At 45.6% G+C, this 16872-nt stretch overlaps 2 protein-coding genes across 2 annotated transcripts; both read right to left on the bottom strand.

Annotated features, from left to right (window-relative positions):
- Positions 1-464: 464 nt before the first annotated feature.
- Positions 465-15517, bottom strand: LOC109734085 (aspartic proteinase Asp1). Its single transcript, XM_073504663.1, has 7 exons — positions 15172-15517; positions 13247-13395; positions 2223-2503; positions 1448-1586; positions 1184-1366; positions 1021-1088; positions 465-930 (listed from the first exon to the last, which is right to left on the bottom strand). The coding sequence occupies exons 1-7, from the start codon at positions 15515-15517 to the stop codon at positions 756-758; spliced, it is 1341 nt and encodes a 446-aa protein (XP_073360764.1). The 3' UTR covers positions 465-755.
- Positions 15518-15597: 80 nt separating this feature from the next.
- LOC109734084 (uncharacterized) lies at positions 15598-16451 on the bottom strand. The gene is made up of 2 exons (XM_020293313.1): positions 15818-16451; positions 15598-15716 (listed from the first exon to the last, which is right to left on the bottom strand). Exons 1-2 carry the CDS (start codon positions 16449-16451, stop codon positions 15598-15600), a joined length of 753 nt encoding a protein of 250 aa, XP_020148902.1.
- Between the last annotated feature and the right edge of the window lie 421 nt (positions 16452-16872).

The raw sequence follows: 16872 nt of genomic DNA, 5'->3' as shown, positions 1-16872 counted from the left end.
ATAATCCAAATGCGTGGAGTTAAGCCTTCGTGTCGCTCCTCTTGTACAACACATTGGGGGGGGGGGGGGGGGGTGCACGACCTTTGTGCCCTGCCAAGCCTTTGCATGATGGCTGACTGCTCTAGCATTTCCACTAATAAAAAGGTAAATGAACAGTCGGATGGAAGGATAGCGCGAGCCTAGGTTAGGTTTTTTAGGTGAAGTAAACATTCCGACTTAAACTTGAGGAGTTGGGGAGGAACTGAGGAGTAACTCCTCAAATATTGAGTTAAAGTTTCAAAGGTAGGGCCTCGTTATGGTTAAGTCCTAATAAAAAAATTATGGAGTTAAAGGTTTTTAGGGGAAAGACCAGAACCTACGACACTGAACACGGGATTTCACACAGATATACTGTGAAAACGGCTTGTCAAAGAGATGCCTTGGACACTGAAACGACTGTAAAGCATAGATATATCACCCAACTAAGATAAAGAAAAGTAAAGAACAACTCAAGCCAAAGATGTAAAATATGGAGTCCATCTTATTACGAACAGGAGCAGCATACTGGTTAATATATTCCTTTCCGCCAATGTGATATGGCACGGTCATCCTGCTCCACTTATATCCTTCCGTTTTCCCAGGCATGTTACTGTAATTTTTATCCGCCTATTGCCTATTCTGTGGATTGCAATAGCTTGAACTTTTTTAGTTCCGAGAGTGTCAATCATCTCAGGGATTTCAGGCCAATAGTAGCTTCCTCCAGCTGGCCAGTTCCATCAATAATGATATATCCAGCTTTTTAACGGATGGGCTAAAACTTGGATTATAAGCAAATACCATGTAAATGAACATATAATATACTTAGTGCCCCTACTGCATGATCCACGGGCCCATCCAAGTTGCCCTTTCTCATTGTCATAAATTACCAACTGATCCTGCATTGTGATATCTACAAACAGAAGATCAAATCGAACTATCACACAAAGATGCAAGGTGTGATCATTTCAGAGACTGGGTAGTGTGAGTCTGGACTTTGTATCTCCAATTATGTTGAAATTAAGTTTAGCCACCGACCCGTCAAGAATGCCCAAGCACACATTTCCATTTTTCTGGCACAAATAATTGAGGATATCTTTAGCCTGCATTTTTCCAATAAAAAGTTTATGGCACAATACTAGTATTCGGTTGGGTTTCAAATGCTTACGGTAACAATGAGGTAGTTTTCAGGAGCGATCTCCATGGCTGTATTCTTCGAAAACCTCATGAAGAGTGATTTGAACTCCTTCTTGATGTCAGACACAGATTTAAACACTTTCTGCCCTTTCCAGCAAAGAGGTAGACTGGGGTCACACACCTTGGTAAGTGACTTGCTGAGACCAGCTTGGATCTGCAAGATTAGCATCTCATTAATGCATTGTTTCCTTCTTCGGATTCCTGGCAACAAGAATGTAGTGTGTTTCAGGTCTACCGCAGAAACAGTCGCTTGGTATGGCTGGGCAGCAAAGTACGTATAGGTGCTACCGCTATCAAATACCACCTCCGTTGGCTTCACACCTAGTGGGCGTTTATCGAAGTAAAGTGTTCCTGCAGCAGGTGAGTAGTAATTCCTGAAAGTACAAGTGCTCTATTACATATGGAATCAGGAAAATCACGTAAATCACAAAGACTAACAATTCAGTTTAGGCCATAAACAGATTGTGTTATTACTTTATAACAAACAAGAGGGTGTTCAATATTCCTAGCTTCTTTTATTTGTATAAGCCACTGCTATAACAAAGAGCATCATGTACAACTTCCCTCATTAAAAGGATGATCTAAACGCCACGGGCTGGTTAATAAACAGCAAACAAGAATCAGAGTAGCAAATGTTTGTTTGCCCAAAAGCAGCATCAACAATTTGTCATGTAGAACGGATGTGAAAAACTTGCCCTCTCATGATTGCAAACGACAAAAAGGTAACTTTAAAATTTAGTTATTCTCCTTGGTCATAGTAATTATTTGATAAGTGTGTTTGATGGACGCAATGTCGCTACTCACTGATGATCAAGAAGTCAACTAAATACCAACAAAGACCAATTGTTATTAGAGCTAAAAAAAACTTATGTTTTACTTTTGGCAGCTATAAATGGTGGAGAATATCCATGTACAAACAAAATTTAAACATGTTATTGGTATTAAACTTTAAAAGAAAGTATTGTTCCCTCAATGAATAACAAACAAACATCATGGATAACAGTACGTACCCAGATGTGCTACGAGCCATCGTTGCACGTGACCATGAGGTAGACACGATATCTTCCCCAAAGTAGAGGAACCCTCCTCCGTTCGTACTGAGGCAATGGGCAAATACATTCTTGGTGATGTCGTGCTGCTTGAGTTGCGAGACCAAGCTAACTGATCCCCTCCCAAGCCCAAGCAAGCCATCTGTCGCTGCCTGCACTGCCCCATTCTTTCCCACCTGCTGGTCATAGCCACAGCTACACAAAATATAGAAGCAGATATAAAGAACTAAATCCAGCCACCACTAATGAGGCAATGCTTCACAAAGTGCATTTTTTTTTTTGAAAATTAACACAGTGGAGTAACTGAAAGGACAACAAGAACAAATTCAGTCCCACTAATGGGGTAATGCTCCCCAAAGTGGAGGTTGTGAAAGGGCATGAGTTGCAAAAAAGAATGAGTTACTAAAAGGACATGAAAAACAGCAGTCAGTGGTAGTAATGAGGCAATGCTTCCCAAAGGACATCAAGAACTAAATTCAGTCACCAATAATGAGAAAATGTTTCAGAGTGACAAATGACAATACCCAAAGGTGTAGCTACAGAAGCGCGGGCTCCGCCTTCCTTTTAGGTGTGCCGGGGGGGGGGGGGGGGGGGCAGAGTCCGACGATTCTCATGCCGGGACTCCCGTAAAGCCGCCGCACGTTTGGTTCCGATTTGCGAGAAAATCATGGTCCGGACTACGCCGCGGACGGATGGGGTCGGTGTTGGATGGCTTTCACGGTCCCAACAGCTGAGTCCGAACATATGTGGGCGGTTCGAGGGTCGAGGTTGGAGATGCCCTAATCCTCCTCTAAAAAATATAAAAAAGTCTGCATTTGGGTACTCATCTCCTTGACATCTTCCTTCGCCGCGGTGACCTGGGTTCAATTTGTCCACCCGTGGCATATTCCACTAGCAGAGTACACGTGTCTTTTTGGGGGGCGGTGTGGCGGACAACGCCTCTCATTAAGTAAATATTTACTTTTGAATTGATTTTATTAATTAGGGTGTATGCGCTCTTTTATCTTGGGTCCAGAAAAACAATTACTACTAGGACACTGTACTGCTACCCAGAAAAACAATTATTACTAGTGTAGTGGAGACACTATCGCTTCTTGCTACTCCTCGGTCATCGAAACGGCTCCCGCTACTGAATGCCATTTTACTCTGGTTCACGGATATGCATGGCATACAGTGTGCGGGCCCAAATGGCATCCACCAAATTAGAAGGTGTTGGAAATATGTGCTAGAGACAATAATAAAATGGTTATTATCATATTTCCATTCATGATAAAAGTTTATTATTCATGCTAGAATTGTATTGGTCAGAAACTTAAATACATGTGTGAATACATAAAGTACACCTTATCCCTAGTATGCCTCTACTAGACTATCTCGTTGATCAAAGACGGCTAAGGTTTCCTAACCATAGACATGAGTTGTCATTTGATAACGGGATCACATCATCAGGAGAATGATGTGATGGACTAGACCCAACCGTACGCTTAGCATCAGATCGTTTGAGTTATTTGCTATAGCTTTCTTCATGTCAAGTATCTGTTCTTTCGACTATGAGATCATGCAACTCCGGGATACCGGAGGAATACCTTGTGTGCTATCAAACGTCAGTTCGTAACTGGGTGATCATAAATGTGCTCTACAGGTATCTCCGGTGGTGTCTATTGGGTTGGCATGGACCAAGACTGGGATTTGTCACTCCATTTGATGGAGAGGTATCTCTGTGCCCTCTCTCTAATACAACATCACAAGAAGCTTGCAAGCAATGTGACTAAGGAGTTTGTCATGGGATCTTGTATTACAGAACGAGTAAAGAGACTTGCCGGTAACGAGATTGAACTAGGTATGAGATGCCGACGACCGAATCTCGGGCAAGTAACATACCCAAAGCTGGACCCAAGCGTGAAACTAGGTGCTTCTACTGCAAAGGAAATGGTCACTGGAAGTGGAACTGCCCCAAGTACTTGGCAGATAAAAAGGGTGGCAAAGTGAACAAAGGTTTATTTGATATACATGTTATTGATGTGTTCCTTACTAATGCTCGTAGTAGCGCCTGGGTATTTGATACTGGTTCGGTTGTTCATATTTGTAACTCGAAACCGGAGCTGCCGAATAAACAAAGATTGGCTAAGGGCGAGGTGACGATGCGCGTCGGGAATGGTTCCAATGTTGATGTGATCTCCGTCGGCACGCTAGCTCTACATGTACCTTCGGGATTAGTTTTAGACCTCAATAATTGTTATTTGGTGCCAGCGTTGAGCATGAACATTATATCTGGATCTTGTTCAGAGAATAATGGTTGTTCTATTTATATAAGTATCATCTTTTATGGTCATGCACCCTTAGTGAATGGTCTATTCTTGTCGAATCTCGATCGTAGTGATACACATATTCATAATATTGATGCCAGAAAATGCAAAGTTGATAATGACAGTGCAACATACTTGTGGCACTGCCATTTTGGTCATATTAGCATAAAGTGCATGAAGAACCTCCATGCAGATGGACTTTCAGAATCACTTGATTATGAATCATTTGATACTTGCGAACCATGCCTCATGGGTAAGATGACTAAAACTCCGTTCTCCCGAACAATGGATCGAGCTAATGACTTATTTAAAATAATACATATCGCTGTATGCGATCTGATAAGTGTTGAAGCACGCGGCGGGTATAGTTATTTTCTGACCTTCACGGATGATTTGAGTACGTATGGATATATCTACTTAATGAAACATATGTCTAAATCATTTGAAAAGTTCAAAGAATTTTAGCACGAAGTGGAGAATCGTCGTAATAAGAAAATAAATTTTCTACGATCCGATCGTGGAGGTGAATAATTGAGTTACGAGTTTAGCCTTCATCTAAGGCAGTGTGGACTTGTTTCACAACTCATGCCACCTCGAACACCACAGCGTAATTAGTGGTGTGTCCGAACGTCGTAACCATACTTTATTAGATATGATGCGTTCTATGATGTCTCCTACCGATTTGCCTTTATCATTTTGAGGTTATGCATTAGAGACAGTCGCATTCTCGTTAAATAGGGCACCATCTAAATCTGTTGAGACGACACCGTGTGGACTATTGTTTGGCAAGAAACCTAATATGTCGTTCCTTAAAGTTTGGGGATGCGACACTTATGTCAAAAGGCTTCAGCCTGATAAGCTCAAACCCAAAGCAGAGATGTGTGTCTTTATAGGATACCCTAAAGAAACTATTGGGTATACCTTCTACCACATATCCGAAGGCAAGATCTTTGTTGTTAAGAATGGGTCATTTCTAGAGAAGGAGTTTCTCTCGAAAGAAGTGAGTGGGAGGAAAGTATAACTTGATGAGGTAGTTGTACCATCTCTCGGATTGGAAAGTAGCACATCAGAGAAAACCGTTCCCGTGATGTCTACACCAACCAGAGAGGAAGCAAATGATAATGATCATGAAACTTCAGATCAAGTTTCTACTGTACCTCGTAGGTCGACCAGAACATGGTCCACACTAGAGTGGTACGGTAATCCTGTCCTAGAAGCCATGTTGTTGCGCAACGGTGAACCTACAAACGATGAAGAAGCTATGACGAGGCCAGATTCTGAAAAATGGCTTGAGGCCATGGAATCTGAGATAGGACCCATGTATGAGAACAAAGTGTGGACTTTGGTGGACTTCACCAATGATCGGTAAGCCATGGATCTTCAAGAGGAAGATGTACGCTGATGGTAATATCACTGTCTACAAAGCTCGACCAGTCGCAAAAGGTTTTTGACAAGTTCAAGGGGTTGACTACGATGATACTTTCTCACCCGTAGCGGTGCTTAAGTCTATCAGAATCATGTTAGCAAATTGCCGCATTTTATGATTATGAAATCCGGCAAATGGACGTCATAACTGCATTCATTAACGGGTTCCTTAAAGAAGAGTTGTATATGACGCAACCAGAAGGTTTTGTCGATCCTAAGGTTGCTAACAAAGTGCACAAGCTCCAACAATCCATCTATGGACTGGTGCAAGCATCTCGGAGTTGGAATATACGCTTTGATGAGGTGATCAAGGCATTTGCTTTTATACAGACTTATGGAGAAGCCTGTATTTACAACAAAGTGAGTGGGAGCTCTGTAGCATTTTTGATACTATCTGTGGATGACATATTACTGATTGGAAATGATATAGAATTTCTGGATAGCATAAAAGGATATTTGAATAAGAATTTTTCAATGGAAGTCCTCGGTGAAGCTGCTTAAATATTGGGCATCAAGATCTATAAGGATAGATCGAGACACCTGATAAGACTTTCACAGAGCACATACCTTGACAAGATTTTGAAGGAGTTCAGAATGGCAGGCCAAAGAAGGAGTTCTTTCCTGTATTGTAAGGTGTGAATTTGAGTAAGACTCAAAGCTTGACCACGACAGAAGAAAGAGAAAGGACGAAGGTCATTCCCTATGCCTCAGCCATAGGCTCTATAAAGTATGCCATGCTGTGTACCATACTTGATGTGCGCCTTGTCACGAGTCTGGCAAGGGGGTGCAAGAGTGATCCAGGAGTGGATCACTGGACATTGGTCAAGATTATCCTCGAGTACCTAAAGAGGACTAAGGAAATGTTTCTCGGTTATGGAGGTGATAAAGAGTTCGTCGTAATACGTCAATGCAAGCTTTGACACCGATCCGAATGACTCTAAGTCGCAAACCGGATACGTATAGTGGAGCAGTCATTTGGAATAGCTCCAAGTGGAGTGTGATAGCAGAATCTACATTATAACATACAGATTTGCAAAGTACACACAGATCATTAACGTTGCAGACCCATTGACTAAAACCTCTCTCACAAGCAAAACATGATCAAACCCCAGAACTCATTGGGTGTTAATCACATGGCATTGTGAACTAGATTATTGACTCTAGTGCAAGTGGAAGACTGTTGGAAATATGCCCTAGAGGCAATAATAAAATGGTTATCATCATATTTTCCGTTCATGATAAAAGTTTATTATTCATATTAGAACTGCATTGATAGGAAACTTAAATACATGTGTGAATACATAAAGTACACCGTGTCCCAAGTATGCCTCTACTAGACTAGCTCGTTGATCAAAGATAGTTAAGGTTTTCTAACAATAGACATGAGTTGTCATTTGATAACGGGATCACATTATTAGGAGAATGATGTGATGGACGTGACCCAACCGTAAGCTTAGCATCAGATCGTTTGAGTTATTTGCTATCGCTTTCTTCATGTAAAGTATCTGTTCCTTCGACCATGAGATCATGCAACTCCCGGATACCGGAGGAATACCTTGTGTGCTATCAAACGTCACTTCGTAACTAGGTGATCATAAAGGTGCTCTACATGTATCTCCGGTGGTGTTTGTTGGGTTGGCATGGATCGAGACTGTGATTTGTCACTCCATTCGACGCAGAGGTATATCTAGGCCCTCTCGCTAATACAACATCAGAAGAAGCTTGCAAGAAATGTGACTAAGGAGTTTGTCATGGGATCTTGTATTACAGAACGAGTAAAGAGACCCGCCGGTAATCAGATTAAACTAGGTATGAGATACCGACAATCGAATCTCGGGCAAGTAACATACCGATGGACAAAGGGAACTGCTTACGGGATTAACCAAATCCTTGACATCGCGGTTCAACTGATAAAAGATCTTCATGGAATATGTAGGAACCAATATGGGCATCCAGGTCCTGCTATTGGTTATTGACCGGAGAGGTGTTTCGGTCATGGCTACATGACTCCCGAACTCGCAGGGTCGCACGCTTAACGTTCGTTGACGACGGAGTAGTATTGGGATATTTGATGATTGGTAATCGAATGTTGTTCGGAGTCCCAGATGAGATCCCGTACATCACGAGGAGTCTCGGAATGGTCAGGACGTAAAGATTTATATATGAAAAGTTGTTTTCGGGGTTCCGAAAAAAGTTTCAGTTTTTTCAGTATTGTACCGGGAAGCTTCCCGAAGGTTCCAGAAACTTGTAGGGGAGTCCGGAAGTCCACCAAAGGTTCCACCACGTCCCAAGGGTCAGCATGGGCTGAGGGGAGGCGCCATGGCCTTTTTGGACCGGGCGCACACAAGTCCCTCAAGGCCCATGCAGTTGGGAAAGGTGGAAAGTCCACTTTTGTATGGTAGGGAAGGAGGAGGACTAGGATTCCACCTGCCGCCCCAACTGGCTGCGCCCTAGGGTTTGGAGGGGCTGTTCCCCACGCCCCACCACCTATATATAGAGGGGAGGGGGCGCCCCAAGAGGACACACAAAGCCCTGGGCGGCCCTCTCTCTCTCCCGTTACTCCGTAGTTCCACCGCCTCGTCTCGGCGACGCTTAGCGAAGCGTTGTCGGTGCTCCAACACCACCATCACCACCGCGCCGTCGTTTTGATTGTGATCCCACCTACTTATCCTCTCTCTCTTGCTGGATCAAGAAGGAGGAGACGTCATCGAGCCACACGTGTGCTAAACTCGGAGGTGTCGTCTGTTCGGCACTAGATCGGTTGGATCGTGATTGCATCACGAAGAGTACAACTACATCAACCGTGTTATGTATGCTTTCGCTTAGCGATATACAAGGGTATATAGATGCTATCCCTCTCTCATAGTTATGCATCTCCATGGATAGATCTTGCGTGTGCGTAGATTTTTTTTCCATCCAACGTTACCCAATTGAAGGCGGTATGCAAGTCAGCCCAGTGGGAACCAGCGTACCACGGGCCATCTGCGTGCGGCCCAAGAACGGACACCCGATGAAGCCCTCATGAGGAGGCCCAGGCGTGGGTGCCGCAAAGCAAGGCGCCTTGCGAGGACCCTCTCCACAAGGGGAGGCCGTACCGAAGACCACCTCGTACGGCAAGCGGCCTCATGAAGCTCCCTCGCGAGGCGACCTCCCGCCTCAAGTGAAGCCCTCCGCGCGCGCGGGTGGGTGGGGGTGCATAGTGCATGTTGCGTGGTTGCGTGCCCATCACGTGGATGACACACTTACAACATATGATGACATCTAAGACCGTGCCAGTGGGCGCGGCTAGGAAAAGTTTCCTCTTTGGTGATAAGGGAGCAGCGGCCACAGGTAGAAAAAGGGTCAAATGTTCAGATCATTAGTACCGGTTTGAATCTGAACTGGCACCAATGTGTCCATTAGTGCCGGTTCCAACAGCGAGGCGGGCCGCTCTCATTAGTACCGGTTCTTGCCGAACTTTTAGCACCGGTTCGTGCCACGAACCGGTACTAAAGAGAGCGGTGGCAGGATGTTGTCAGTCTGGGGCCCCTCCAGCACCTTTAGTACCGGTTCGTGCCTCGAACTGGTACTAAAGGTTGTCCTATATAAACCCTTCGTCCACCCGTGCTCTGTTCTTCCCCCTTTCCCCTCTCCTCTGTTCTTCCCTTCCTCTCGAGCTCATCACAAATTTTGCCCATATTTTGTCAAGATTTGAAGGCCCCCATCCATTCAAATGATCACAAAGGTTAGCAACTTTGTCCTTTCATCTCTCATTGCTAGATTAGCTCTTCCAATGGTTTATATAGTGATTAATTTGTGGGTTTTAGTAATTTGGGAGGAATTATATGTGGTAGTATTTGATTTATATGCAATCTGAGGTCAAAATAACACTTAGTTTGCATATGTAGGTGTGGTTTAGTTACTGCCTTCTAAATCTCCGTCGTAACCACCATCGATCGCCCGCACCATCTCGTCGCCGACAGCACCTTGTGGTGAGCCTCTTGTTCATGAATTTTTTATATAAAAAATTCATGTTTGTGTGATTTGGATATATAGTTACTCATATAATTATCTTACCCGTACGTTGTGTGTTATACATAGTGCCATGGTTTTGATATCTGTCCCCGTCGGCCCTCGTCCGTGTTATGATTCGGATGTGGTAAATTCTCTTTTAAAACTATTTGTTCCATTTTGTGTTTATGACAAATTATGCCCATCAAGTTGACATAGATACTTTTATCTAGGAGGTATGTGAACCGGAAATTCCAACCGACCCTATTGTCGAGAGGTTAAATTTAGTTGAAAGAGAAAACGAGTATTTGAAAGAAAAATTGAAAAGAATTGAGGGGGAGAAGATGGAATTGGAGTTGCATGTTGCCGATGTCGTCGATGATCACAAGATCAAGATGGAGAAAATGCGCTTGAAGATTAGAAAGATTAGAAAATATGCCATTGATAGTGAGGCTTGGTACCATTATGCTGTTGGATCAATTGTTACCTTAGTTGGGATCTTGATCGCATTTGTTATTGCATTTAAATGCTTTAACTAGAGAGTTATTTGTTTGTTGCATTTAAGTGTTGTATGAACTTTATGTATGAACTTGTATTAATTTGGTCTCTTCGGTGTTGTGTAATGAAGATGAGCCGACAATGGATGTACGATGACCGATGCTCTCCCGAGTTCATTAACGGCGTGCATACTTTTCTGCTTGCGGCTAAGGCAAACAAGCGGGCAGATGGTTTTATGCCTTGTCCATGTGCTGGCTGTAAGAATGATCACAATTACTCTAACGTAAGAACCATTCACATCCACCTGTTTGCGTCCGGTTTCGTGCCCCACTATAATGTTTGGACCAAGCACAGAGAAAGAGGGGTTATGATGGAAGACAATGAAGAAGAGGAGGACGGCGACAGCTATCCTGGACATGGGTTCCCTGAATACAATGATACGGCAATGGGGGAAGAAGCTGAGTCAGCAATGGGGGAAGAAGCTGAGCCGGCAATGCGTGAAGAAGCTGAAGAAGAGGCATCAGATGAGCCCGCTGATGATCTCGGTCGGGCCATTACCGATGCAAAGAGAAACTGCGCAAGTGATTTGGAGAAGAAGAAGTTGCAGCGCATGTTAGAGGATCACAATAAATTGTTGTACCCGAATTGCGAAGGTGACAAGAAAAAGTTGGGCACCACACTGGAATTGCTGCAATGGAAGGCAGCGAATGGTGTATCTGACAAGGGATTTGGAAAGTTGCTGGTAACGATAAAGAATATGCTTCCAAAGGACAACGAATTGCCCGAGAGTACGTACGAAGCAAAGAAGGTTGTCTGCCCTCTAAGGTTAGAGGTGCAGAAGATACATGCATGCCCTAATGACTGCATCCTCTACCGCGGTGAGTACGAGGATTTGAACGCGTGCCCGGTATGCGGTGCATTGCGCTATAAGATCAGCCGCGATGACCCTGGTGATGTCGAGGGCGAGCGCCCAAGGAACAAGATTCCTACCAAGGTGATGTGGTATGCTCCTATAATACCACGGTTGAAATGTTTCTTCCAAAACAAAGAGCATGCCAAGGCGATGCGATGGCACAGAGAAGACCGTAAGAAAGACGGAAAGTTGAGAGTACCCGCTGACGGGTCGCAGTGGAGAAAAATCGAGAGAAAGTATATGGAGGAGTTTGCAGGTGACGCAAGGAACGTATGGTTTGGTCTAAGCATAGATGGCATTAATCCATTTGGGGAGCAGAGCAGCAACCATAGGACATGGCCTGTGACTCTATGTATGTATAACCTTCCTCCTTAGTTGTGCATGAAGCGGAAGTTCATTATGATGCCAGTGCTCATCCAAGGCCCTAAGCAACCCGGCAACGACATTGATGTGTGTAAGATTGAATAGAACTATAATTGATGATTATTGCTAGCCGCATAGAGCGGTATATATAAGAGATTACAAGCCAAGTAGACCTATTACAATATGACTAGGACTAGATAACTTGAGATCCAAGTAATAGTCTAACATCCCCCCGCAGTATCAACGGAAGGCTCGACAACATTGAGACTGGATCGAATAGTACAAAAGGATGTTGATGGCAGTCCCTTGGTAAATATATCAGCAAATTGAGCCGTAGAAGGAACATGCAGCACCCGAACTTGTCCAAGAGCCACCTTCTCGCGAACAAAATGGATATCAATCTCAATATGTTTAGTCCGGCGATGTTGAACAGGATTCCCGGACATGTAAACAGCTGAGATGTTATCACAATAAACAATGGTAGCATGTGCAAGCGGTCGATGCAACTCCGACGGTTACCTGCCTTTTCAAGGACAAAGAAATCAAATTGTCACCAAGAAAAACACAGAAACCGGATGTAGATCGTCGAGTGTCGGGACAACCAGCCCAGTCAGCATCAGAATACGCGGTGAGAGAGGTAGGGGAAGAATTGTTTATGTCGAGACCATGATCGAGAGTAGCTTTTAGATACCTAAGGATGCGCTTAATATGATTATAGTGAGGTATGCGAGGATCATGCATATAGAGACAAGCTTGTTGGACAGCAAAAGAAATTTCAGGACGAGTAATGGTAAGATACTAAAGAGCACCAGCAAGACTGTGATAAAGAGTAGGATCATTGAAAGGATCACCATTGGCAGAAAGTTTGAAACTAGTGTCGACAGGAGTATGGGAAGGATGACAGTCTAGCATACCAGCACGGTTGAGAAGATCTAGGATGTATTGACGTTGGGAAAGAAACAGACCCGATGAATCGCGAATCACTGCAATGCCTAAAAATGATGAAGAAGACCAAGATCTGTCATAGAAAACTCAGAGTGGAGATGAGTAATGATGCGGTCCAAAAAGGTTTGAGAAGAAGTAGTGAGAATGATATCGTCAACATAAAGAAGTAAGTATGCAATGTCAGAATTATGATGATAGACAAAGAGAGAAGCGTCAGAAAGAGAGGAAAAAAACCTATGGTTTGAATAAAGGAAGAGAAGCGTTGAAACCATGCACGTGGAGCTTGTTTGTGACTATAGAGAGATTTTTGAAGAAGACAAACATGGTTGGGATAAGAACGGTCTTCAAAACCGAGAGGTTGCTAACAGTAGACGGTCTCTTGGAGAGAACCATGAAGAAAGGTATTTTTTTACGTCTAATTGGTGAATAGGCCAGGTGGAGGAGACAGCAAGGCTGAGAACAGTGCGTATGGTACTAGGCTTAACTAAAGGAGAGAAAGTTTCATCGTAATCAATGCCATGTTGTTGGGAATAACCGCGACATACCCAACGAGCTTTGTAGCGAGAAAGAGTACCATCGGAGTGAAACTTCTGACCAAACACCCACTTACCAGAGACAATGTTGGTGTTGGAAGGACGAGGAACAAGCTGCCAAGTATTATTTTCAGTAAGGGCCGAATATTCTTCTTGCATAGCTGCAGCCCAATTAGGATCAAGAAGCACAGTTTTGTAAGATTTGGGGACTTGATATAAGGACAAGGTGGCGTGATGGTTGAGACGATCTATGGGTTGACGAAAACCTGATTTTGAACGAGTGCGCATAGAATGGTCATTGACTAAGGGAATAGTGGGAACAGCGCGAATGGGAAGGGGAGCGACACGGATGTCCGGCGCAGCGGATGGTGCGGACAATGGAGGGGATGGCGGGGAATCAGTGTGTGTGGGTGATGATGCTAGAGGGGATGGTGGCGCATCAACATGTGTGGGGGATGGTGCGGGAGGGGATGGTGGCGGATCGATATGTATGGGCGATGATGCAGGTGGCGAAGGTGGAGGATTATGATTGGGTGTCGGCGGTGTAGGGGCGTTTGGCTGGGATGGTGGTGAAGAGGTATTTGGAGATTGAAATGTCAGGAGAGGAGCATAAAAAGGGAAACGGATAGGAGGATGGTTAGGTGGGGAAGTAGTGGGGTGTGATAGAGAAGTACGTTGAGCACATGGAAAGATGTGTTCGGCAAAGGTGACATGCCGAGATACAAGAACCCGATTGTTGTACAAGTCAAGGCAACGATAGCCTTTGTGTTCATCCGAAAAACCGAGGAGAACACACGGGAAGGAGCGGGGAGAGAACTTATGAGGGTGGTAGCGGAAGTGTTAGGAAAACAGAGGCAACCGAAAACACGAATGTCTTAGTAGTTTGGATGACACAGAAACAGAGAAAAATAGGGGGTGATGTTGGGATTGGCCTTGGTAGGACGGATATTGAGAAGATATGTAGCGGTGTGGAGAGCCTCAGCCCGGTATTGGGAAGGCATGGAAGATTGAAGAAGGTACGAATAATATCATTTATAGTACGAGAGAACGTTCAGCTTTTCCGTTTTGAGGAGAAGTGTAGGGACAAGAAAAACGGAGAAGAATGCCGTGATTAAGAAAGAATGTACGATTTTTAACATTATCAAATTCATGACCATTTATCACATTGTAGGAAGCGAATAGGGAGAAAGAAGTGCACGGAGATGCAACGCTGAAAATTGAGAAAGAGAACATGAACGTCGGATTTGTTGGGGAGAGGAAAGGTCCAGAAAAAGTGTGTAAAATTATCTAATATGACAAGATAGTATTTAAAACCAGAGACACTAGCAATAGGCGATGTCCAGAGATCACAATGTATTAATTCAAAGGGATAAGTGCTTGAAGAGCTAGACGAACTAAAAGGAAGACGCACATGCTTGCCTAATTGGCATGACTCACAAACGGAGGAATCGTGAGAATCTCTATTACAAGGTATAGTAAATTCACTAAGGACAGATGCTAAAACTGCAGGGTTGGGATGCCCTAGACGCCGATGCCAGAGATCAACAGATGCCATCATGGAGGTTGGAGATGCAACAGCGGGAACACCATTGAGAGAGTATAAGTCACCGGAGCTATTGAACCGCGCGATCTCGACCTTGGTCAGATAATCCTTCACAGATAAGCCAAAGGGGTCAAATTGAACAGAAACAAGATTATCACATGTGAATTGACGAACAAAGATTAAATTTTTGATAAGGGCAGGAGCAACAAGAGCATCACGAAGAGAAGAGTTTTGGCGGTGGAGGGAAGTTGAGCCTGACCAACACAGTAGATGGGTATAGAAGAACCGTCACCGAGGGTGATGGATTTAAAAAGTGGTGAAGTGCAAGAGGAGAGAAACGTACTAGGTGCAGACATATGACTAGAAGCACCGGAATTGAAAATCCAATCCGTACCTGTGTTGCCTTGGGAGGCAAAATTGTTCATGGCCTGGATGAAGGCGGCTTGGTCCCAGCTTTGCGGTGTACCAGATGTCGGTGTTGGCAGCAGGGCCGGCTGGTACGACGGCGAGGGCAGTAGAGCCAACGCTGGAGGCGACGACAGCAGAGCCGGCTGGTACGACGGCGATGGCAGTAGAGCCGACGGTGGGGTGTAGTAGTGGCCTCCGTCAGCGTAGTAGGGAGCGCCATATGATGGAGCACCATGGTAGGCGTGAGTCGGCTGGCTAGGCGTGAGTCGGCTGGCTAGGCGTGAGGAGTCCTGGGGCACCAGTATGGGGCCGCACACCGGGCTGCCAGGCATCGGTGTAAGCCGGTGGAGCGCCAAGGGGAGCCGGAGCGGACCATGGCATGGGCCAAGCTTGGACGAGCCCCATCCAGGGATCATGTGAAGGACGCCAAGGCGTACCTGCAGGTGGCGTAGCTGCTGGTGGCGCACTTGGGGCCGGCGACGGTGAAGGAGTGGGCGCCGAGCGCGTCGTAGGCGGTCGGTAGATGGGGTTCTTGCCGCGATAATTAGGGCTGGGACGCCAGCCTTGCGGTGGAGCGGGCACGGTCGAGGAGGAAGGCACCGCTGGTGAAGGGGACGCCGCGGGTGCCGGACCACGCGGAACGGCGGCGAAGAGCTGAGGGCGAGCGTCCTTGTTGGTTTGAGCACGGTCGGCCCACTGGAGGATAGAGCGCACCTCGGCAAAGCTTGGCTGGGGCCGCATCATGGGTATGAAAGAAGCCTGCTTGTCGAACTGTTCGCTGAGCCCGATGAGGAGGATGTTGATAAGCTGCCGGTCTTCAACGATATCACCAAGTTCACGTAGTTCGTCGGCGATGGACCTGAGGCGTTGGTAGTAGACACTGAGGGAGGAGTCGGCTTGCACCGTATTCCTGAGCTCGGTGTGGAGTAGATTGGTGCGAGCATCGATGTTTTCTTGAAACAACTGCTGCAGGGCCGCCCAGAGACCGGCGGCGGCGGCGGCTTCCCGAAAGACGAGATTGAAGATCTCAGTGGAGACACGCATGTAGGTCCATTGGATGATAGCGAGGTCATCCTTGACCCATGGGGGATCATGCGATTGCGGCACGGCGGTGGCGTCGACGTGGGAGCGAAGATTGCAGCGCCCGAGGTGAACTTCGAAGAGGTGGCGCCAATGGTAGTAGTTGTGGGAGGTGAGATCGAGGGTAATGGGGATATAGGGACTAATATCGGAGATTGTATCGGTGAAGGAGAGCACCGGAGGCATAGGTGCTGGTTGTGGTAGAACTAGGGCAGAGGAGGAGGAAGCCGCGACGGCGGCGCGGGCGAGGATAGCGGCCCGGCGCTCGGAGTAGCCGGGCGGCGGCGGCGGTGGTGGGGCGGGCGGCGGAGCCATACCCTAGGACCAGAAACCCTAAGATACCATGTAAGATCGAATAGAACTATAATTGATGATTATTGCTAGCCGCATAGAGCGGTATATATAAGAGATTACAAGCCAACTAGACCTATTACAATACGACTAGGCCTAGATAACTTGAGAGCCAAGTAATAGTCTAACAATGTGTACCTAAGGCCATTAGTTGAAGAACTCTTACAGCTGTGGAATGGAACAGGTCTACGTGCGTGGGATGAGCATGGACAGGAAGAATTTGACCTAAAGGCATTGCTGTTCGTGACCATCAATG

The sequence above is a fragment of the Aegilops tauschii genome, chromosome 7 (genome assembly GCF_002575655.3).
Source record: "Aegilops tauschii subsp. strangulata cultivar AL8/78 chromosome 7, Aet v6.0, whole genome shotgun sequence".
NCBI classification, from domain to species: domain Eukaryota; kingdom Viridiplantae; phylum Streptophyta; class Magnoliopsida; order Poales; family Poaceae; genus Aegilops; species Aegilops tauschii.
This window is presented reverse-complemented; position numbering and strand designations above follow the sequence as displayed.